Source organism: Eumetopias jubatus, unplaced genomic scaffold (genome assembly GCF_037043125.1).
Source record: "Eumetopias jubatus isolate StellerSeaLion01/CBP00866 unplaced genomic scaffold, mEumJub1_p1.0 scaffold_9, whole genome shotgun sequence".
Lineage (NCBI taxonomy): Eukaryota > Metazoa > Chordata > Mammalia > Carnivora > Otariidae > Eumetopias > Eumetopias jubatus.
Window position 1 is genome coordinate 124,659,803 of NW_028274815.1, and position 22,710 is coordinate 124,682,512.

Consider the following 22,710-nt stretch of genomic DNA (forward strand, 5'->3'; position numbering starts at 1 on the left):
CGTATGCTGTGGGCACTGTGAACCAGTCCCATAAAGGGTCTGTGACATGTGCATACTCAGGCTTGTGCTGTGGACGCCTTTGTATTGGCTTGTGTTACCCATAGGTGTGGTGTGTGTGTGTGACTAAGTGCTGTCATGGTCCCCCACTGCTTTGTGGTGTGTATGTAGTCACCATGCTTGGGCACATTGCATTTGTCATATACATTTGTGTCCACATACACACTCAGCATTCGCTGTGTGGTGGGTACAGATGTGGGCATTTGTGACCTTCGCTGTGCACATGGAGGAGGAGGGGGGGGCCCTGCTTTGATTTGTGACTTCTCCCCTTGGCTTACAAGTTCTTTCCCCCAGAAAGCAACCTCCCCAAAAGGGCTGAGGAGGTAAGCTCCAGGCCTTAGGACCCTGGGGGCCAAGCCAGGGGAAGCCTGGGACCCTTAGGGTCACGCTCTCTCCCTCCTTCCCCTGGCAAGGGCTCTGTTATGGTGAACAGAGAACAGACCCCTCCTCCCCACCACCACCACCTCGGGTTCATGGCTGCTCAGTAGCCAGGTCCCAAACCCAGTGTGCTCTCAGGACACCGTGTAAGACACCTGGGAGTAACCAATCAGAGGTTGACTCAGGCCTGGCCTTGGGAACCTCTGCCAACTTCTCAGGTCCTCCTCGAAAGCAAGAAGCAAGCTTTACTCCATTACATGGCAGCTTTTCTTGGTTGAATAAATGAGTGAATGAATGAGCCCACTAGAGGCAGTCTCTGGTGACCTCATGTGGTCACACTGGCAGACCCCCTCGTGTCCTCCAGCATACACACGTCAAAATTCAGAATTTTCTTTTCTCATATCCCCAGAGCCATCCCCCCGCTGCCCACCGCAGATAATGCCTCCCTCCCTGAACCGCTAACGCATACTTACCAAACACCTATTATGTGCTAGCCCCAGGCTAAGGGTTGGTTCCATAGTGGGGTGCACCAAAGCCTTGATCCCCACTCCTAAGGGGCTTCTGGCCTAGTGGGAGAGACCAAACCAAAGAAGCAGGCAGCCCACTCTGAAGCCCAGCCTGCCTGTAAGTGTGCAATTTTGGGCAGCTGCTAATCCTTTCAATCTGTTTCCTTGGTTTTAAACAGGGAAAATAATAGCTGCTTTGCTGGGTTGCTTTGAGGCTGAAATGAGATCTTTTATGGCAAGCATTTTGCTCAGTGCCAGGTATATTCATTCATTCCCCAGATATTTGCTGAGTGCCTGCTGTGTGCATTGGAGAGAGCAGACAGGGGTCCTTGCTTTTGCAGTGGTTCTGTTCTAGCCAGCAGTTGATCGACGGGCTGTAACAAGGGGTTTGGGGGACATCTTTCCATCTGCTTCTTTGATACATGTTCCTATATTTTTAACCTATGCCATACTGTTTGATTACTATTGCCTTATAAAATGTTTCAGAGACCTGACTAACATAAGTCCCCCTCCATTCCTAGTCATTCTTTCTTATAAAACATATAAATTATGTGTGGCTTTTAAAAAGGTTTTACTTTTATCCAAGTAATAAATGGCCACGGTGACACATCAAATAATACCCAGGAGTTTTTGTTGAAAGCTCCCCACCCTGTCCCATTCCTAGTCTCATTTCTGATGCCAGACTGTTCCAGGTGCTGGGGGGGGGGGGCGGTTGGAAATGACCAGGACACAGTTCTGGCCTCCATGTTGCTCCCACTCTGGGGCAGAAGACAGATGTGAAGATAATCTGTGTTGCAAGAGGGGCAGCCAGAGAAGGTGAGAACATGGCAGCCTCTTGGAGGAGGTGGTTTCTGAGCAGGGCCTTGAAGCATGATGAGCTCCAGGCACAGTGTGGTGGATGGACCCCTGCTTTGGGGGCCAGTGCCCAGACTCTAGGCATGGTGCCACCTTTTCTTTTGTTAATACAGCAGTCACTGAAGGCCTCTGCCCATCCCTGTGCTGGCAAGGTATTTGGGTATAGCCATCAATCCTACTGCCTTGATGGGAAGACTGGCCCAGTAAAAGACAATGTGAATGGTGTCATGCTTGCTTCATTCATTCATTCATTCATTCACTTAGCCAACAAGCAATTATTGATTATCTGCTTTCTGCCAGGCACTATTCTAGGTGTTTGGGAGGCAGAGAGACTGAGATCCCTGACCTCTAGGAGCCTCCGTTTTGACAGGGGAAATCCACTCTAAGCAGTGAACGTGGTAAAATAAGCAAAGGATTTAGAATGCTAGGAGGTAAAAGGGCCTATGGAACAAAGAACAAGGTAGAGCAAGGCAAGGGAATCGGGAAGGGTGGTGGGGGTGGACCCGCAGAGGGGGTGGGCTGGCATCCGAGCCTCTCTGTGTGAAGAGGTTCTGGATGAACAGACATCTTGTGCATGATCATGGGAGAGTGGATTTTTACAACCTCCGTGAGGGTGTTAGGTGATGCCTATCAAAATTACAAATGCACGCCCGTCTGGACCCAGCGATTATACAAACTAATCCTACAGATAAACTCACACCCAGGTGAAATGATGGACGTACAAAAATGTTCACGAGAGCAGTGCTGGAATAGGGAAAAGACTAGAAACAACTCAATTGCCCATGAACTCAACTAGTTAAATATATCTGTTACATCCACACCGTGGAATACCAGGTACCAGAAGACAGAATTATGTTCTGATATAAAATACTTCCCGAGATGTGTTGCTAGGAGAAAAATGAGGTGCAAAACAGGGTGTATAGTATGTTGTCATTTATGTGAAAGAGACGACTATAAAATGTATATATGTGGACCGTCTCTGAAAGGATATAAAGGAAGCCGGTAGACTCAGTAGTTGCCTCTGGAGAGAAGCAATGGATGGCGGGGAGGTGGGGTGGGAAGGAGAATTTTCACTCTGTTGCTTTTTGTGCTTTGGAAATTTTGAATCATGTGAAGATAACCTAATAAAAAAATTAAATTTTCAATTAAAATGGCCGGCTGCCACTGGGGCTTCACCCAGATCCCTTTACTAGCCTCTACAGCCAGCTCCCATCTGCTAGGACCACTGGCTGCAGATGGCACACAGTTGGCACAGTTCTCTGGGGATCTGTCCCTGGCCGGATGGGGGCCACCCTGCTCAGAAGGTTATGCCTCCCCTTGTCCCCTAAGGGCAGCCTGCAGCCAGTGACTGACTGAACTCCATGGGGCAATTCATGCCCCATGGCTCCTCATGGGACCAGGCTGCAGCGGGTCTCCAGCTGAGATCACATCTTCGCTGAGCTACTCCCGCTGCCCTGTCCTGCTTCCCTTCCTCCGTTACAGATTTTCCTAAAGAGCGCTGTTTAAAAATCACATGCATTTGAAAATCCTGGTCTCACACTCTGCATTTAGGGAACCTGATCAAAAACACCTGTCTCAAGGGAAGAAAACTTACTGGAAATGAGCTGAGTGCTCTACGTGTTTTGGTACAATACCCCATGGAGATGGGACCACCGTCATTATCCTCATTCAACTGATGAGGAACCTCAGAAATTCAGACACCAGCTCAAGAATACACATCATGGAAAAAAGCCAGCGACCCCAAAGCCCAGCGACCCCTTCTCCCATAACACCTGCTTCCTACTGCAGGGAGATCTTCCTGTATCCAGACTGACAGCTTATCAGAACACAGGATTGTGTGTCTGTGCATGGTTTCTACCACAGCCCTCCCTGCCTGTGGCCAGAGGTGGCCCAAGGGGCAAATGTGAGGGGGCCAAGCTTCTTAGGATGGTAAGACCTGGAGGGCATGTCTGGGGCAGGTGTCCTGATCCCAGGGCTCTGAAGATCTCAGCCTCCCTCCATCATGTGGAATTCTAGCTCTAGCTGATCATCTGATGGCCTTTTGGCCAGGAGAGATCTTTGCATACTTCCAGGGTTGGGGAGCCCGGTATCTGACAAGGACCATCTGCCACATCTATGGACAAGGCATAAAGGGCAGGAAGGTTTTCCTTTCCTTGCCCTGTGATTAATGGTGCTAATCCAAGCCCACAGGGGCCACAGGACAGGGGCTGCTCTGTTCACCCTAGAGGGAATCCTGCTGAAGTTGGATTTGGGCATCTTGGGCTCGAGCTTTGCTTCTCCGGGCCCCGCAGACTTTTCCGCTCAGTGCGTTCAGTCTCCTGACCTCCTGGGGCATCTCCTGGGGCCTTCTTGAAAACACCTTACTCAGACCCGCTTCTCTCTCTTTCTCTGTTCTAGTTTGATGGTGACAGTGCCTACGTGGGGATGAGTGACGGGAACCCAGAGCTGCTATCGACCAGCCAGGTGGGTGCTCCGTCCTCCCTGTGGGGGGTCCAGCCTGGAGCTGGCTGGAGCTGAGCTGCTTCAAGGTGGTGCTGGGATGGTGCAGAGCAGTGGGCAGGGCCCACTACTATCCTCTCTCACAAGGATCAAGAATATCAAATAGTCCCTTGAAAGTGACAGTCCAACTGGGACCACAGCGTTTTCTGTAAAGCACCTACTTGGCTACAGTTGGCTGAAAATGGGCACCATTGAAAACTTGGTAAAACTGCAAATGTGTTGCCCACATTTCCCATGCGCAGAGGACAAATTTTCAGCAGCAGTGAGTAGAGATGTCACAAGCTCCCTGGTACTCTCTGCCTCTTGCCATCACATAGCACCCATGGGATCTACACTGGCACAGAGGCATACATGCCCGTGCAAAGGCATGCACAGTTCTCCTGCCCATCTAGAGTTGTCTAGTACCCCTGCAGAGGATTGTGGATGTGGCATACAGGGAGGAGAGCAGAGGCTTCCTGTGCGGTCCTCCCTGAGAAGAAGACTGGATCATCCCTGGGCAAGACTATCCCGGTCCCTAGCCCTCTGGGAGTCCCTGATGCCAGCTAGAATCTGAATTTCCACTGAGAGCCTGGTCTCTGAAAGTTAAGTTTTCTTTCAGCTGGGAGCATCCTCACTGCAGATTGGAATGCTGGGGAGGGTCCTCACTGCAGGCCGGGATGCTGGGGAGGGTCCTCGCTGCAGGCCGGGGTGCTGGGGAGGGTCCTCGCTGCAGGCTGGGACGCTGGGGAGGGTCCTCACTGCAGACTGTGGCAACCTGGAGGACGGTTCCTTAAGGCAGGGGTGCCTGCAGGGTGGCAGTAGCTCAAGGTGCAGAGGAACTTGGGGAGCTGGAAGACAAGCCCGTCCCTGGAGCTGACCTCCATCCCCTGTCTGTGCAGTCATGATGGTTGTGGCAGTCCAGATTGGGTTGCTGGGCCCACATTTTCCAGCTCGGGAATCAGAACCCTATTAATTCGCAAACACTTACATGCCCTTCTATGTGACAAATCCAGTGGTGGACATAGATGAATAAGGCGTGGGCCTGTGGCCCCCTTAGGGCGCACTGCCAGTGAGGGCAGATCCTGTACTCTCAGTGCAGTGCGCAGGCTCCGCTGCGGGGTGCTGCACCCCCCTCCCCTGCTGCTGCAGGGGTGCTCGTGCTGGGGCCCTCATGCCGCCCACGCCCCTTTGCTGGCCTGTGACCATGTGAGCATCATGATGCTGCTACAAAGCTACCTTTCTATGGCACTGACTCGTGCCAGCCCGAAAGACACTCTGGTGGGCAAGACTCCAGGTCCTGGAAATGCTCATTTTGGAAGAGACCACTGAAGTCGTTAAACTGTCCTTAATCAGCTTGGACATGTGGTGTCTCACAAGACCAGAGCTTCCTCCCGAGCATCTCATCTGAGCTCTTTCAGTGTTTAAAGTGCATTTTGTTAACGTGCTGAGCCTGGCTCTCAGAACCGTGGCAGGTGGAGTCGGCGTGGCTCAAACCGTGATGGAGAGTGTGGCCACCATACTCCAGGGAGAAGGGAGGGTGGGGCTTGTGGGGCTCCGTGTCTGCCCACAGTCCTTTGCAGAGGAGATGCAGGGCAAATAAGCATCCCCACAGGCTGTTGGCCGCAGCGCCCTCACCTGCCTACCCAGCACATCCCCACAGTTGTAAAGCCTTTTCCTCAGTGGTTATTTCAGCTGATCTTCACCAATCTTGAGAATTAGTAGGTTGCCACTAATCCCATTTTATAGATGAGAAAACTGAAGCTGGAGGATGTTGAGTGGCTCATCCAGGCAGGGGAACAGCTGGGGCTCAGAGCTCCACACATTACTTTGCTCCGTTCCCACCTCAGGCCTGCCCCCGACTTGCTTCAGCCACGTGTTCCTTTGTCAGAGAGCTGTTGGTGACCCTGAAATCCAAATTAGGTCCCCTCCCCTTGATTCTCTCTCGTGCCACCGTATCCTTTTAATTCATGGCATTTGTCACTGTTTGGGGTTGCCTGCTTATCTGTGTGAAGACTTGGTTAGCATCTGATTTCCACACTAGAGCAGGATCTGGTCCCTCATTCGCTATTGTGTCTCCCAGTGTGTTACAAAGCCTGGCATGTGAAAGGCACTCAGGAAAGACTTGCGTAATGGGTCATGTGGCCCCTTCTCTTCTCTGGACTTCATTTTCCTGGCAGGGAAATGGGGCAGTTGGATTCCCCAAGGGTCCCTTCAAGTCTCTTGTGTTGTCACTCAGAGAGTCTCCCTAACTTAGCACTTTATAAAGAAAACATCAGGATTCCCTGAGATTGACCAGGCGTGAGCCAACCTGGATGGGAACAGATTTAGCAATTACAATCTAGACTTCTTAACAAGGTACCAGTTGATTTTTGTTGCATAAGAAGCATGTCAGGGGGCTCCTGGGTGGATCAGTTGGTTGGGCGCTAGACTCTTGATTTGGGCTTGGGTCATGATCACAGGGTCATGAGTCGAGCCCTGCATCAGGCTTTGCACCCAGCACGGAGTCTGCTTGAGATTCTCTCTCTCCCTCTCCCTCTGCCCCAATCATGCTCTCTCTGTCTAAAATAAATAAAAAAAAAAAAAAAATAAATAAATAAATAAATAAATAAATAAATAAAATCAATCTTAAAAAAATAAAAAACCCAAGCAAGTCAAGACTTAGTGTCTTAAAACAACAAGTATTCACATGGTTCAAAATTCCACGGGTTGGCGGTTTGGTTGGGTTCAGCTGGGTGGCTCTTCTGGCCATAGCTAGGACCTCTGTAAGTGGCCACTGTAACCTGCCAGGTCAGCTGTGGCCTGGTTGGTATGGGGACTCGCTTCTCTCCAAACAGTCTCTTGTCCCCCAATAGGCTAGCCTGAGGTTGTTCACATGGTGGGAAAAGGGTTCCCAGGACAGCAACAGCAGAAGTTGCAAGACCTGTTGAGGTAGGCTTAGAACTGGCACATGAGTACTTCCAGCACATTTTGTCACTCAAAGCAAGTCAGAGAGCCAGTCTGGATTCAAGGAATGGGGAAGTAGACCCTGTTGTTGGGAGGAGCTGCAAAGTATTGTGGTCTTTTAACAAACCCACGGGAATGTGGGATGTTGTTCATGCTGATTTTTGTTGAAGAATAACAGACGTGTCTAGGACATGCAGCCCCTAGTGGCTTGGTGGGGCTCCAGGATCCCTACTTCTTGTTTTTTTTTTTTTCTACTTTTTTATCGTTATGTTAATCACCATATATTACATCATTAGTTTTTGATGTAGTGTTCCATGATTCATTGTTTGTGCATAACACCCAGTGCTCCATGCAGAACGTGCCCCCTTGAATACCCATCACCAGGCTAACCCATCCCCCCACCCTCCTCCCCTCTAGAACCCTCAGTTTGTTTTTCAGAGTCCATCATCTCTCATGGTTCGTCTCCCCCTCTGACTTGCTCCCCCTCATTCTTCCCCTCCTGCTATTTTCTTCTTTTTCTTTCTTCTTAACATATGTTGCATTATTTGTCGCAGAAGTACAGATCTGCGACTCAACAGTCTTGCACAATTCACAGCGCTCACCATAGCACATACCCTCCCCAAGGTCTATCACCCAGCCACCCCATCCCTCCCACCCCCCACCACTCCAGCAACACTCAGTTTGTTTCCTGAGATTAAGAATTCCTCATATCAGTGAGGTCATATGATACATGTCTTTCTCTGATTGACTTATTTCACTCAGCATAACACCCTCCAGTTCCATCCACGTCGTTGCAAATGGCAAGATCTCATTCCTTTGGATGGCTGCATAATATTCCATTGTGTATATATACCACATCTTCTTTATCCATTCATCTGCCGATGGACATCTTGGCTCTTTCCACAGTTTGGCTCTTGTGGACATTGCTGCTATAAACATTGGGGTGCACGTACCCCTTCGCAGGATCCCTACTTCTTAATGTTTTCTTCCAGTCTTTTCCCTGAAGTGCTTGCCTGAACCCCCTTCCCCGCCCCACTCTACACACACATGCACATTAACGCCCTGTCATGATGTGCTGCCCCACCAACCACAGGGATTGTATTTTCCCAGTTCCTGGGGGGCTGACATAAACATCTGGGCAAAATGATGGTCTCCTTGCCAACAGAGGATTCAGAGTACAAACACTCTATATGTTTTTTTTTTTTTTTTTTAAGTAGGCTCCTTGCCTAGCGTGGAGCCCAATATAGGGCTTGAACTTATGACCCTGAGATCAAGACCTGAGCTGAAACCAAGAGTCAGACACTTAATTGAGCCACCCAGATGCCCGCAGAGTACAGTCTAAATGGCATAAAATGCATTTTATAAATACAGTTAAATATGATATTCACCTATTGAACAAATGGGCACCTATTATGTGCAAAGCTCTCGATGTAAGTGGGAAGCCATTTCTGGAAGATGTTTGCTTCCAGAACATACCATTTCATCGTATTAAAAACCTGCTCTTGGGCGCCTCGGTGGCTCAGTTGGTTAAGCGACTGCCTTCGGCTCAGGTCATGATCCTGGAGTCCCGGGATCGAGTGCCGCATCGGGCTCCCTGCTCAGCAGGGAGTCTGCTTCTCCCTCTGACCCACTTCCCTCTCGTGCTCTCTATCTCTCATTCTTTCCCTCTCAAATAAATAAATAAAATCTTTAAAAAAAAAAAACAACAACCTGATCTTTAATGTAGTCTTCTCCTGAAACACCATCTTCTTTATCTAGAAACTTCAGTGGAGACACAGGTTCCTATGGGATATATACCAGCCAACTGTGCCCCCTGTTAAAAACTTTCAAACCAGCTCTTATGGGCTTGCAGTTTCTTTTGCAAATGCATGCTTTATTGTTTGGTTTTTACAAGTTTCCACAAGATTCCTGCCTGGCTGCCTTAGCTTTCACACAGAATCCCCTTTCCCCCTCCCTGGACCTTTTGTTTCTTTTGCACCAGATTTGTGTGGGTGGTCCAAAACCGAGATGCAGTTCTCAGACATGGCTTCTGGCCCATCAGCAGCTTCTGGGAGGGGAGGGCCTTGTAGAGATAAGCTCTTCCCCCTGTTGAGAACAGACCCTGGCCAGGAGTTACAGGGATAATATTTCCTGGTTATGTGACCTGGGGAAGAGTCTCCTTCTTGCTGGGATGGGGCTGAAGAGGAAAGGAACGAGGCCGTGGGCTCAGCAGACTTGGATTCAAATCCAGCTCTTGCACATCCCATCCAGATGCGCACTCTAACCCCGTGCAAGTTGTGTCAGCTTTCTGTCAGATGGGAGGAGTAACGTCTGCTGCCCAGAGTATGACGAGTAACCATAGGTGAGTGGCGTGGATTCCCGTCACCAGGCCAGGGCACCCGTCCTCCAGCTGTTGTGAGTGCTGGCTGCTAACGACTCACAGCTGCCCCTTCTCTGGAGAACTGGCCTCTGCCAAATGAGAACCATGAATGGGGAGGGGTGTGGGGGATGGTCCAGAAGGCCAAGTGGGCATCTTGTCTCAAGCGGGGAGCAGTTCTGCAAATCTCCACGGAGCGCCAGCTGACGCGGCACCCTTGCTCAGCTCCTTCCCCTGCCCTGTCCTGTTGCCTGTCCTTCCCTTCTGAGTCGCTTCTCAAGGGGAATGCCAGTGTCATAGGAATCCCCATCTCAGGCTCTACCTCACGAAAGTGTAAACTAAGATACTGTATAAACCACCAGCACTCCATAAAACTAGCTGGGACTTATTTCCATATTTTTCTTATCATAAATAATGCTTTGGTTACACAGATGACTGACTCTCTGGTCGCCTCTTGTGCTCATTTATAGTTCTGTGCCTTTGTATGCACTGTTCCTTCTGATAGGAATCCCCTAACTATTTTCACCCAACAAATGCCCATTTGTCCCTTCAGGGGCAGTGCAGATGTCACCTCCTCAGTTTATCCTTCCTGGCTGTAGGTAGAATGTTCCACTCTCATAGCTGTAAATACGCCTTCTGCTGAAGATTTCTGACTTTGTCCTAAGGATTATTGAAAGGATGTGTGTGTGTGTGTGTGTGTGTGTGTGTGTGTGTGTGTGTGTGTGTGATAGAGTGGGAGGGAGCGAGGGAGGGAGAGAACTGGCATATGACTACTTCCATCACATTCTGTTAGTCAAAGCAAGTCACTAGGCTTTGTCAGTGAGAAAGAGAGAGATTGAGATTGAGTAACATGATCAAATAGTACAGTTTTAAGAGCTCTCAATGGCAAGAGCAGATACAGACAGACCACACAGGAGGGTAAGTGAAGGATGGTATTGTCCTCTATTGTGGTAGAGGCAGAGGAGATGGAAAGAAGTGGATGGATCTCAGATGTGTTTTGGAAATAAAGTTGGTAGATCTTGATGATGGATAGATCTAGGGTGAGAGAGAAATTAAGGAGTAAAGGATGACGCCCAGGCTTCCAGCATAGCCCATTCTCTCCAGCATGGTGGTATCAGTTTTCTGAGTTGGGGAAGGCCTGGGGAAGTGCAGGCTTGATGAGGTCAGCCTTGGACCCATTACATTTGAGATGCTCATCCAAGTGGAGATGTCCAAGTGGGGAGATGGCTATACAAGTCTGGAACTCATTGGGGAAGTCAACTTAGAAGTTCTTAACCCATGCTATTAAAACCGTGCGAGGAGGAAATTTGCGAAGACAGAAAAAACAGTGAGAAGAAGACCAAGGAGTCTTAAATGTTGAGCTGCAATATCTGGAAGCAAAGTGGAAGAGGAGAAGACCATGAAATAGGTTGAGAAGCAGTGACTAGAGAGGTAGGAGGAGAACATGGAGTCTTAGATGGAGGTAAGGGATCTGGGGGAAAATGATGTTGGAGCCACAGCTTCTTCCTTGTCAAAGGATAACTTTTAAATAAATCAAAGATTTATATGTACTCATGGGAACGATAAAGGCACCAGAAAAAAAAAAAAACTTTAAGGTATATTTTACAGGGGCGCCTGGGTGGCTCAGTCGGTTAAGCGGCTGCCTTCGGCTCAGGTCATAATCCCAGGGTCCTGGGATCGAGCCCCGCATCGGGCTCCCTGCTCAGTGGGGAGCCTGCTTCTGCCTCTCCCTCTGCCTGCCTCTCTGCCTACTTGTTCTCTCTCTGTATCTCTCTGCCAAATAAATAAAAAAAATCTTAAAAAAAAAGGTATACTTTACAGCTTTAGAGTGGGAAAGATATTTCTATGACTCAAAGTCTTAGAAGAAAAGACTTAAAATTTGACCACAAATAAAAAAGAAAAACAACTTTTGCATGGCTAAAACAGCATAAGCAAAGTCAAAAGACAAATGAGTAATTGGGCCAAATTATTTTCAACTCATAATATTAATCTCCCAAATATATAAAGAGTTCCCAGAAATCAGTTCAAAACCCTGGTAGGAAAACAGGTGGGAGACATGAACCAATAGTTTCCAGTACAGGAAATGCAAATGGATTTTCAGTTTGTGAAAAGATGCTAAAATCAGTTCCTACAAGAAACAAAACTACCGTTTTCACCTCTTAGATTGACAAAAATGCAAAGGTTTGATAGTAGACTCTGTTGGAGTCCCTTTGGGGAAATAGGCATTTTTGTACATTGCTTGAAGGCGGGGTAAGTTGGTGCAACCCCTATGGAGAGCAAATTGGCAACATCTATCAAAATTACAAACTCATTGACCTTTAACCCAGCAATTTCCCTTTTGGAAACATATCCTACAGATATATTTGCTCACATGAGAAATGAGAAATGAGTAATCTTCAAGATCACTCATTTTGGTATTGGCATAATGGCAAAGAATTGGCAACAACCCAAATATGCAACAATGTGGGACTAGTTAAATAAATTATGTACATTTATCAAGTGGAATACTGTGTTGCTTGTAAAGAAAGAATGAAGAAACTGGAGAGAAACAGAAGTTCTTTAGCTACATTGTTTACTGAAAAAAGGAGGGTGGTTAACAAGTAAGTATAGTATCTTACCATTTGTGAAAAAAGCTAGGGAGACTGTTTCTTTCTAGGTGCTTGTATTTGATTAAAGCAACTCTGGAAGGATATACAGGAACTAATAACAGTGGCTTTGTACCTTGTGTGTGTACATATATGTGCATGTGCATGTTTGCGTGTGTGTGTGCGTGTGTGTGTGTTTGCGTGTGTGTGCGTGCGTGTGTGCGTGCGTGTGTGCGTGTGCGTGCGCGTGTGTGTGCATGTTTGCGTGTGTGTGCGTGTGCGTGTGCGTGTGTGTGTGCGTGTGTGTGTGTGTGTGTGTGTGTGTTATGGAAACTGGGCAGGTAGACAGGGATGGAAAAGAGACTTCTCATCGTACCTTTTTATGTTTTAGGGGTTTTAAACTATAGGGATTTATTATAACTTCAAAAAGTTGACTAAAATGTACACAAGAAGGAGAGGGTCAAAGGCTCCTGACGGATTGGTTGGGATAAAAATTGAAATGTGTCCAATAGTTTTAAGAAACAGAAAGTCATTCTGGATCCCAGAAAAAGTGGCTTTGGTGGGGAGTGGACTTTGTGCAGGTCTTGGGGTGGATCCAGAAGGGAGTGTGCGGTAAGGTAGACAACTTGTGACTTGTGTGTGAAGTCTGGCTGTGCAGGACAAGGGCCAGGGCCATAGCTCAATGAGATGGGGACTCCAAAGGAGGGATTTTTTTTTTTTTTTTTAAGACGAGAGAATCTTTAGGATGTTTAGTTGTCGATGGAAGGCATCCGAGAGAGAGGATAAAGCATGGGGTTCAGGAGAGGGAAGGGTTAAATGATGGTTTAAGGTTTGGGAGGGGTTGGGTCCTGTCCAGAGATGGAAGCTCTGGCCTTAGCCAGGAGTGGGGACACAGGGGGAAAGGAGTGTGTCACTGTAGATTGTGCCCCGGGAGCAGAGGGCATCTGCACCTGAAAGCATCTGTCTTCTCCTAGGGTTGGTGGGCAGGTCACCTGCTGAGTCAGGGCACCAGAGGTCTGACGGGTGGAGAAGGTCTGGGATATTTGTGTGGCCTGTGGGAGACTGAGCTCTTGGTGCAGGTGCTATGGGGGCAGACGGTTGGATGAATCCACGGTAAGGATTTGCCAGGCAGGTGTGCCAGAAGGACGCTCAAGCTTTTTTGTGCAAAAGAGAGACTGAAATGAAGAACCAGGGAATCTAAGCTGGGTAAGGAGAGAAAAGAGGGGGACCAGGCCCTGAGAGTCCCCAAGTGGGGTGCTGGGCAGTGAGGACACCTTAGTCATGGAGTTGGAAGTGGGTGGTGATTCTGAGAGAAGCAGCTGTGGGCACTGATGGGGTCCTGGGTGCATCCGGAGAGTGGGCAGCTGACACAGTGCTGCAGAGCCCAGCATCAGCGTGGTGGCTAAGTTGTAGAGACCCAGAATGATGCTGAGGTGGGGTGGATGGGAAGCCAGAGCCCAGAGCCAAAGGCTGCGAGCATGGAGGGGTAGGGGGAAAAGCACGTGGGGCCAGATGCTGATGGAGCTGAGTAAGGTGCAGTGGGATTTGTAGGAAAAACGGACAGTGGTCTAGGTGGGGCAGCGGAGAGGCAGGAGGATGTCAAGCCTGCCTTCCATCATGAGATATGTGAACAGTGGGGGAATGCGCAGCTCATCCACAGAGGAGACAGGAAGTGAATGGAAGGCATGTTCTAAGGAGCTCTGGGGAAATAAGGACTTTTTTCTTCTTAGAGTAGGAATCCCAGTGGGACCAGGGACTATTTGCGAGGGGAGAGGTTCAGGGGGCTCACATTTGAGGTGCTCCTTGGGGAGGAGCCTAGGGCCTACAGAGCATGGTCAGCACCACCAACTAGGAGCCCTGCCAGGTGTGAGCAGGGTCCAGTGTTTTTGCGTCCCTTGCTAATGTAGCAGCAGAACGTGGGCTGGACTGGAGTGATAATCATAAAGGCCAAGATTCCCATACTACACAATTCCCTCTCAGTGCCTCACACCACACCTGGCGTGCACAGGCATGCAAGGACTTGGAGTTAAGCAGATTCTTGCTGTGGGGTCTGCACACCACTGAGTGTGCAGCGACCTTCCTTCATAGATCCCCAGGGATGCCTGGTCTATTTCTCTTACCATTGGTTCAAGCATTGTCCTAGGGTGTGTGGATGGTATAACCAGGAACCCAGAAGCCCAGAGCTGGTCAGAGTCACACCTGCAGTTCCTGGGCTCTGTCTTCGCGCCTTGAAGATGCAGCCTCCTTCCAGCAAGGGACCGTGTAGGATGCCCAGAGTGGGGAAAAGCCCAGAGTTCTGTGTTCCAGATTCTGTCTGCTCCATTTCCTTCACCTGGGTTGGTATCTATGCCAGCCTATTCCTCATGTGAATTATGAGGGTAGATGATCTGTTGGATTTTCCCAGCCCAGATACTGATGATAATGGACATCTACAGTGCACTTCCTTGGGCTCCGACACTGGAGCTAAATGTTTCCCATGAACCCTATCAGGTAAGTACTGTTGTTGTTCCATCTTACAGATGAGAAAACTGCAAAGCAGAGAGAGAGAGAGGTGGTTGAGTCTTTATGAAACAAACAAACGGTGCACTGGGGATAAATGCATAAACAGTTAAATGCACCGGGAGACCGGAGGCCCTCCTGTCCTTGCTGCAACCAAAGATTCTGGGCTTAGTAACTCTGGCCTCTGAGTCTGTGTACATCGCAAAGGGCAGGGACGACACGGCTTTTATTGCTTTAATTAAAACCTGGGTGAAGAGCTCGCGATTCATATTAAAATGAAATTGTGTTTCGCTGGCCGTGGTGCCTGGAAGGGAATGGCAGTGATTACTGCTAAGATTACCAACAATCAAAGAGAAAAGGCCTTTTGCAAGCATTTCCTATTAAAGCCACAAACATCACACTTTAAAAATAATTATGGTTGTGTTATCCGAACATGATTCATGAATTCTGAATAAATATGAGGGAGCCTTGAAGGAAACTGTTTCAAGACCATAGATTCTGTTCAAATCTGATGATATTTAATATCATTTCACAGCTGGAGAATAAAATGCAAGGAGGGAAAAAAAACCCATCCTATGTGTATGGAGAGAATTGAGTATATGTCAGACGGAACTAATGAGCTTTCCTTCATCAGTCCTACACACGTGCTTAGAAAAATGGACGATCTCTCTTGTTTTCATTGAGAGAAAACTGCTGAGAAGGAGTTGGTACTTACACCTCACAGATCTTCATTTTGCATTCCGGTGGCTAAAAATATATTCACTTTAAAGCTCTACGTTCCTGGCTGTGAGATGTTTAAATGTTCAAGGGTGCAGGCATGGAGGTGTTGCGGGGATGGATTTGGGGGTGGGGGATCTTGGTCTGCGTTAGCTCCACCTCCCCTGTGGTAAAGATCTTTTCCATACAATGCAGCGAATGTTTACAGCATATAGTTTTGTTTCCTTCCAACTATTATGAGAGAAATTGAATCCCTGGAAACGTTCCCTCTCTCTAAATGGGATGGAAACAATGAAGATGATGCAGGAAGTTTATGGGTTGGGGGAGGGGACAGCAGTGGGTTGGAAATGTAATTGCAAGGATTTTCTTTACAACAGTACCCTTCTTCCACTCTCAGCCACCTTGAACTCAGCATATTCGACAGGGCCTGGGTCTTTGCTGGGGAGTGTGGGAGAGCCGTCTGCTTTAACACATTTGTTCATTGCTACATGAAAGGTAGCATCAAGAAGTAGAAATGAAGCCAGATGTGGGACCTTTCCAAAATAGTGCTGGGTCCTTAGCTTTTGGAGGGTTGTGAGCCTGGGTCTGGCCCTTTTCAGCCTCCTTCACCATGTACCCTTAGGTAGGTCATTTGCCTTCTCTGAACCCTGTGTATTTTTTGGGTTTTTTTTTGCACCTGTGAGTGGGGGCTGAATCGGTGTCTCTGAGAGACCTTCTGGGTTATAATCTGTGGCCAAGGGGTTGGTTTCATTCCCTACCCCCACCCCCCACCCCGCCTGAGTCTCTAGGAAAGACAGTAGTCTGTCCAACATGCCAGAGACTCATCTCCCCCACATAGCTGAGTTGCCCGCAGTGCTGAGGGGGCCTTAGAGGTCAGTGACTCTGAGTGAGGTTCTAGCCCACCACTGGTGACAGTAAAGAGATGCCAGTGATCGGTTGGGTAATAAGGGTAATGGCATGAGAAGACAGACCTGGGCTCAAATTATGGTCTTTGGGTTTTTTTTTTTTTAAGATTTATTTATTTGAGAGAGAGAGAGAGTGCACACACACTCTGGACGGGGGTGGGGGCAGAAGGAGAGGGAGAGAGAGTCTTTTTTTTTTCTTTTTACTATTTTTTTTATTATGTTATGTTAATCCCCATACATTACATCAGTAGTTTTTGATGTAGTGTTCCATGATTCATTGTTTGCATATATCACCCAGTGCTCCACACAGAACGTGCCCTCTTCAATACCCATCACCGGGCTAACCCATCCCCCCGACCCCCTCCCCTCTAGAACCCTCAGTTTGTTTTTCAGAGTCCATCGTCTCTCATGGTTCGTCTCGAGGGAGGGAGAGTCTTAAACAGACTCCTCACTGAGTGTGGAGCCTGACATGGGGCTCAGTCTTACAACCCTGAGTTCACTACCTGAGCTGAAACCCGAGTCGGATGCTTAGGCGACTGTGCCACCCAGGTGCCCCTCAAATTATGGTCTCTGTATATCATGACTGGGTGACCTTGGACAAGTGAGCAAGCTTTCCCAAACCTCAGTTTTGTCTTTAAAAGTTCCTCAAAGTGATGCAGGGAGAAGTAAATAAGATGCATTTATATCCTAAGTTTTGGTACATGGCAAATGGCAAAGTTACGTGAGGTGCTATTAAAGTATACATTTTACAGATGAAAAAACTGATTCTCAGGAAAATAAAACAACTTGCCCAAGGTCATCCACCCAGGACGTGATGGGCACAGGAGTCAATGAGGCATCAGAAATACCAGCAAAGGGAGGCCAGTCAGCTATTTTTTTAAAAAGGTTTTGGGTGCCTGGTGGCTCAGTTGGTTAAGTGACTGCCTTTGGTTCAGGTCATGATCCTGGGGTCCTGGGATTGAGTCCCACATTGGACTCTCCCTGCTCTTCAGGGAGCCTGCTTCTGATTCTCTCTCCCTCTGCCTCAGGCAGGCAGAGGGAGAGAGAATCTGAAGCAGACTCCTCGCTGAGCATGGAGCCTGACACGGGGCTCGATCTCACAACCAGGAGATCATGACCTGAGCCAAAACCAAGAGTCCAAAGCTTGACCGACTGAGCCAGCCAGGCGCCCCAGCAGTCAGCTGTTTTATCTGATGCAAATCAAATTGTGTGAAGGATTGGAATTGAAAAGATGATACTGGAACTATCTTGTTTTTAAAATGTGCCAAGAAATGTTCCCCCTCAAATAACAAAAATAGTAGAAAATGCCTCCTGCCAATTTCCAGCTCGCTGAAGATGGGCAACCCCTTCCCAGCCCCCTCCACTAGACGGACCTCCAGCCCAGTGCTCCGGGGAACAGTGGCGGCTGTCAGGCCTCCTTCCTTCACACTAACATTAAAAGGCCTTCATGGGGCCCAGACAGCCCATTTCTCTGTCTCTCAGATACTCAGAGCCCATGGCTCTGGTGGGGAACAGAAGTCCAGGCGTGAGGTGGTCGCCCCTGCCGGGCCTGCCAGCCCTGGCAGGAGAGTGTGAAGCACAAGCGACTGGGTGGGAGTGAGTGGCAGGTCGGTGGTCCGTGGGACCCCTACCTACTTCTGCCTTGTTCTTGCTATACGACCTTGACCCAATTACTCACCCTCTCCTGGCGGCGCTTTCTACCTCTGTCAAATGGGACTATTATTACCTTCCTGGCAGTTTAAGCCAGAAATAGGTGTAGCTTCGTTAAGTAGTTTAGTGTAGTTAGACTAGTTAAGTGGGTATAAGCTAGTTGAGAGGACTGGTTAAGTGGTTTTGAGGTAACCAACTTGGCCAGGGCTGATTATGATAGGCGCTTGGTAAAGTTTTTGTTGTTGTTGTTTTTAGAATTTACAGTTCGGAGAAGAAAAGCAAAACAGTGAAGGAGCTAGGAGAATGTTCTGTAGCTCTATTACGTGAATGCTTGTTATGTAGACTGGTGTGGAATGAATAAGATGAGGTTTGTGCTTCAGGTAAACAGAAACAGAAATCTCACCTCAGGCCAGCACCGCGGGCCCCCGCGATGCACCTATTTGCCTGGTGGCACAGTCTGAACCACCACCCAGGGCCACTGAGCTGTTGGGAGGGTGGTTCACAGGAGCCTGGGGTAGCTGGGGTACATGGCCTCAAGTGGAGCTGGGTCAGGCTGGGCGAGGACGGGGAGGTGGGCCACGTGAACGACTGTTGGCTTTGGAGATGGGGAAGGAGGGCCTTGGGGAAGTCTGCCTTTGCTTTGTGAGGTGGGATGGTCTTTGGAAGTCCCCTTGAGGAAACCTTAGAGTTCTCTGTAACAGCACAGGCCTTGGAAGCCGATCCGGGCTACTTTTGGCTGTTTACCGGGCTAGGGTGGCCCTCAGGGATGGGTGGCTTGTGGCTAGAGGTGGTGCCTGTGTGCGACATAAATGGGCAGCTCTAAGCTTGCTGCTGGCCTTCATAAACAATCACCAGAGACAGCAATGCGAGCCGGATGGCAGAAGGGATGAAGAGGCATTTTGAAATTTGTTAAATACTTCCCCCATGCCACCAAATGTAGAAAATGGGAAAGACAGGAAATACCAAGTTAGCCAGAATGTGGAGGAACCAACTTAGCCAGAATGTCTTCATATGTTGTTGTGTAAATTGGCACAGCCACTTTGGAAAACCATTTCTTGGCATCTAAAGCTCTGTGACCCTGCCATCCAGCTACTAGGTGTTCACTCAACAGAAATGCCTTCATCTGTTCACCAAAAGACACCTGTAAGAATGTTCATAGTGGCCCTTTTCATAAACACACAAAACTGGAAGCAATCCAAATGCCCATCCACAGTAGACCGATGAACGATGGCAGGATATTCTGACACCATGGAATAGTATGCAGCAACAAGAAGGAGCAGTTTATCACTGCAGGTGGTAATACCAACGAATCTCACAAACCCCAGGGTGAGGGGAAGAAGCCAGGCCCCCAAACAGAACATTCTGGATGATTCCATGCACTTAAAGCACATGAACAGGCAAAACTAATCTATGAAAAATCTGAATCATGGTCGCCCTGGTCGGGGCCTGGGTCATGAGGAGTTGAGGGGCTTTGGAGGTGCTGGTATGGTTTTCTGTCTTTATTTAGGTGCCGTTTCCATAAGTCTATTCACTTTGTGAGGGTTCCTCCTTGAGCTGTATACTTATGACTTGTGCACTTTCTGTTGGTTACCCTATGCTGCAATAAAGAGTAAAAAAAAAATTTCAAGGTATTTGCACAGATGTCTCCATTTTTAGAGACGTGGCAAGATGGGGAAGGGGACCTAGCCAGATGTCTTGTGTCATGTGTTCCTAGTAGGTGTGTGGGCAGACTAGCCCTTCATAGCCTGGGCAATTTATTTAACTTGCTGGGAAGGGAAGGACTATTTTCGCCTCGTAATGGATGATGAACTGTGAAATTGCTCCAGCCGTGGCTCACCCCAGGGAAACAGGTGGTATGGGCTTCCCCGGATCGGCTCAGTTCTGCGGGGCCCGACCTTCACTCCTATTTCTCTGTGGACAGAGCTTTAGGAAATGATTGAAAATATGAACACCTGAAAAAAGAAAGTGTGTGTGCATGTGTGTGTTTTTGTGATGCTGTGTTGTGGTGCCAGGAAATCTTGTTTGTGGAATATTTGAATATGTCTGGGCACATGCACAGATACACACATGCTTGAATGCACACACGGTCACGCACAAATACAAACGTGCACATCACGCTCATATAGGCATGCTCACTGACATACACCTTTTCACGTATTAAGCATCACTTTGTGACTCCGAGCAAGCCACTTAACCTCCCGGTGCCTTAGTTTCCTCAATGAAATGGAGGTAATGATAGTATCTAGTTCTTGTGGCTGTTATAAACAACACACACACACACACACACACACACACACACAGAAATTAGATTTTTATTTGTGTTTGTTTGATGGCTGCCTCCCTCCTAGACTGTTGGTGTCCTGGGAGCAGGGACCTCGTCCAGAGTAGGAGCTGAGGGAGTGAGGGAGGGAATGAATGAAGGGACAGCTCTCACAAATCCACGGGCACACGTGCTGATGTGTAGACATGTTGACGCACACATGGGTGCATGTCTGCAGACATACCCGTTCACATGTGTAGATGTGTATAGGGATATGCACACACACACACACCCAGACAGACATGTCCAGGCCCAGAGCTCAGGAGGGTAGGTTTAGCTGCAGTTTTAAGACTCTGGACTGGAAGTCAGAACACAGGGTTCTGTTTGGGGCTCCAGGTAACTGTCATTTATTATCTGACCTTGGGTAGGTCTTTCCACCTCTCAGAGGTTAAGGACTTCTAGCCAGGATGTGACAGAATTGGAATTTGAACCATGGTCTGTCTTGGTCCAAGTCTATGCTTTTAATGCCTAAGATTTTGCTGTCCACAGGGTGCCCACAGACCAGTGGCCTCACCTGGAGCTTGTTGGAAATGCAGCCTTTCAAGTCCCACCCCAATCTCCTAAATCAGAACCTGCATTTTCACAAGTTCCACAGGTGATTTGTGTGCACGTTACAGATTAAGAAGCGTGGCCTGAGGTACGCTACCTTCCCCAAGCATTAAGAGGAATTCGGGTTCATAAGGTGGGTGGAGCGCAGGTACATGCCCACCCTGGGAGCAATCAGAGGACAGGAGAGGGGGGCAGCCAGGAGCTGCCTGTGGAGACACAGTCAACACGGAGGCTCAGCATTGCTCATAAGGGCGCCCAGTCCCTACTGTTCATAAAGATGCGGAATCACATGGTCATTAAGGGTGCCAATTCATGAGCTAAACTTTTAAATGTAAAAACAACACATATTAATCATCTTGTAGTTCCTGAGGGTCAGACACCCAGGTTTGGCTTCACTGGGTGCCTCTGCTCAAGACCTCTCACGAGGCTCCAGTCTGTGTGGTGATCAGCTCTGTAGCCTCACCTGAAGGCTCAACTGAAGGGAGATTTGCTCCCAAGCTTATGGGTGGTTGTTGGAATTCAGATCTCTTGAGTGTGACTTCTGAGTTAGAACCTGGCTCTGTCCCTTCCTAGCTGCGCGACTTCCATTGAATTTCACCTCAGTGCTTCTGTTTCTTTCCCTGTGAAATGGATATAATAATAGCACCTGCCTCATAGAGTTATTGTAAAGACTAATAAATTCATATATGAAAAGTCCAAAGAACAGGGATGCATTTAGCACATGGTAAGCACTATATAAATTCTTGCTGGTATTATTGTTATTTGAACAAAAGTGCAGAGAAGCAGGACTGCCCAAACTTGACTCCCAGAGGTCACTCAATAAGCCTTAGGGGAGTGGATGAGCTCTGGGTTGCAGTTTCCTGTTGGGGCTTTGGGGCATATTAACAGGAGTGTGGGGTCTAGGCTATAGGAGGAGGCTTTGCTCCATTCTGCTCAGAGTAGACTTAGAGTACTGAGCCCAGTCCTTGGTCCTACCACCTCGGAAGGCACAAGGGTGTTGTGGTGATCCTGAGCATGAGCAGATGTCACCTGGGGGGGGACAGTGGCCCAAGCAGAGGGTCTAGCACATCCAGGGGCCTGGTGATACCAGAGTATGTGTTGTCTGGGCGGGGGTGGGAGGGCGGGAGGGCAGTGCAGTGCAGTGGCCTCATTGTGCCTGGTGTTAGATGATGTTGCAGGATCTGGTCCAGGAGGTGTCATGCGCTAGACAGATACTGGGACCCTACTCTGAAGGCAGTGAGCCTTGGAAGGGTCTGAGCCGGGCAGTGTCCCTGGAGCAGCATGGACTGGGGGACTTGCCTACTTAGCTGTATGTCATGGGACCTCAGAGCACTCACAAAGGCCAGGCTCTGAGGACTTGGGCATCTCAGCTGGCTTTGCCCCTTTTTTAGATGATGCCACTTCTATAGTTTTCAAAAGGTAGAGATAGAAAAGAAAAAAGACTGCAAATAGACAGAGTTTCCCCCCCCCCAGAAGCTATTTTAACACGGAAACAACCGGAGAGCCTACTTATCATTTTAAAATGCTTTTAAAATTAGTACTGCCTCATATCCGCCCGTGTACCTGCAAACCAGTGGTACATACATGGATTAAATTTGGGTTTAAAAATCCCTTGGTCCAACTCCATCTTTTCACATGTGGTGTAACTCAGGGCTAAAATGGGGTAGTGATTTTCCCAAGGTCGCACAGCCCATCCGGGGCAGAGCTGGGACTCTAGCACCTTCATAGGAAGATGATTTCTAAGATGAGAACAGGGAACCGGGAGACCCTCACAGGTGAGGTGAGAATTATTTCATCCTGAGAAGCATTTCTAAGGGGAAGGCCACTTCAGACGTTTGCTGACTTCTTAGAGCTTACAGGGAAGGTGGTGAAGAGCCCAGCCCTGTATATGTAACAGCAGGCCATCAGTAAA

The 22,710-nt window shown here is 48.5% G+C and overlaps 1 protein-coding gene across 4 annotated transcripts in view; it reads left to right on the forward strand.

The window, feature by feature from the left end:
- The window catches only part of TOX2 (TOX high mobility group box family member 2), a 133,361-nt gene that overhangs the window by 47,438 nt on the left and 63,213 nt on the right, over positions 1 to 22,710 (forward strand). For all 4 annotated transcript variants that reach the window (XM_028122020.2, XM_028122019.2, XM_028122024.2 and 1 more), the window contains exon 2: positions 4,194 to 4,259. In XM_028122020.2, the coding sequence (XP_027977821.1) occupies positions 4,194 to 4,259 (66 nt within the window). The remainder of the gene's footprint in view (positions 1 to 4,193; positions 4,260 to 22,710) is intronic.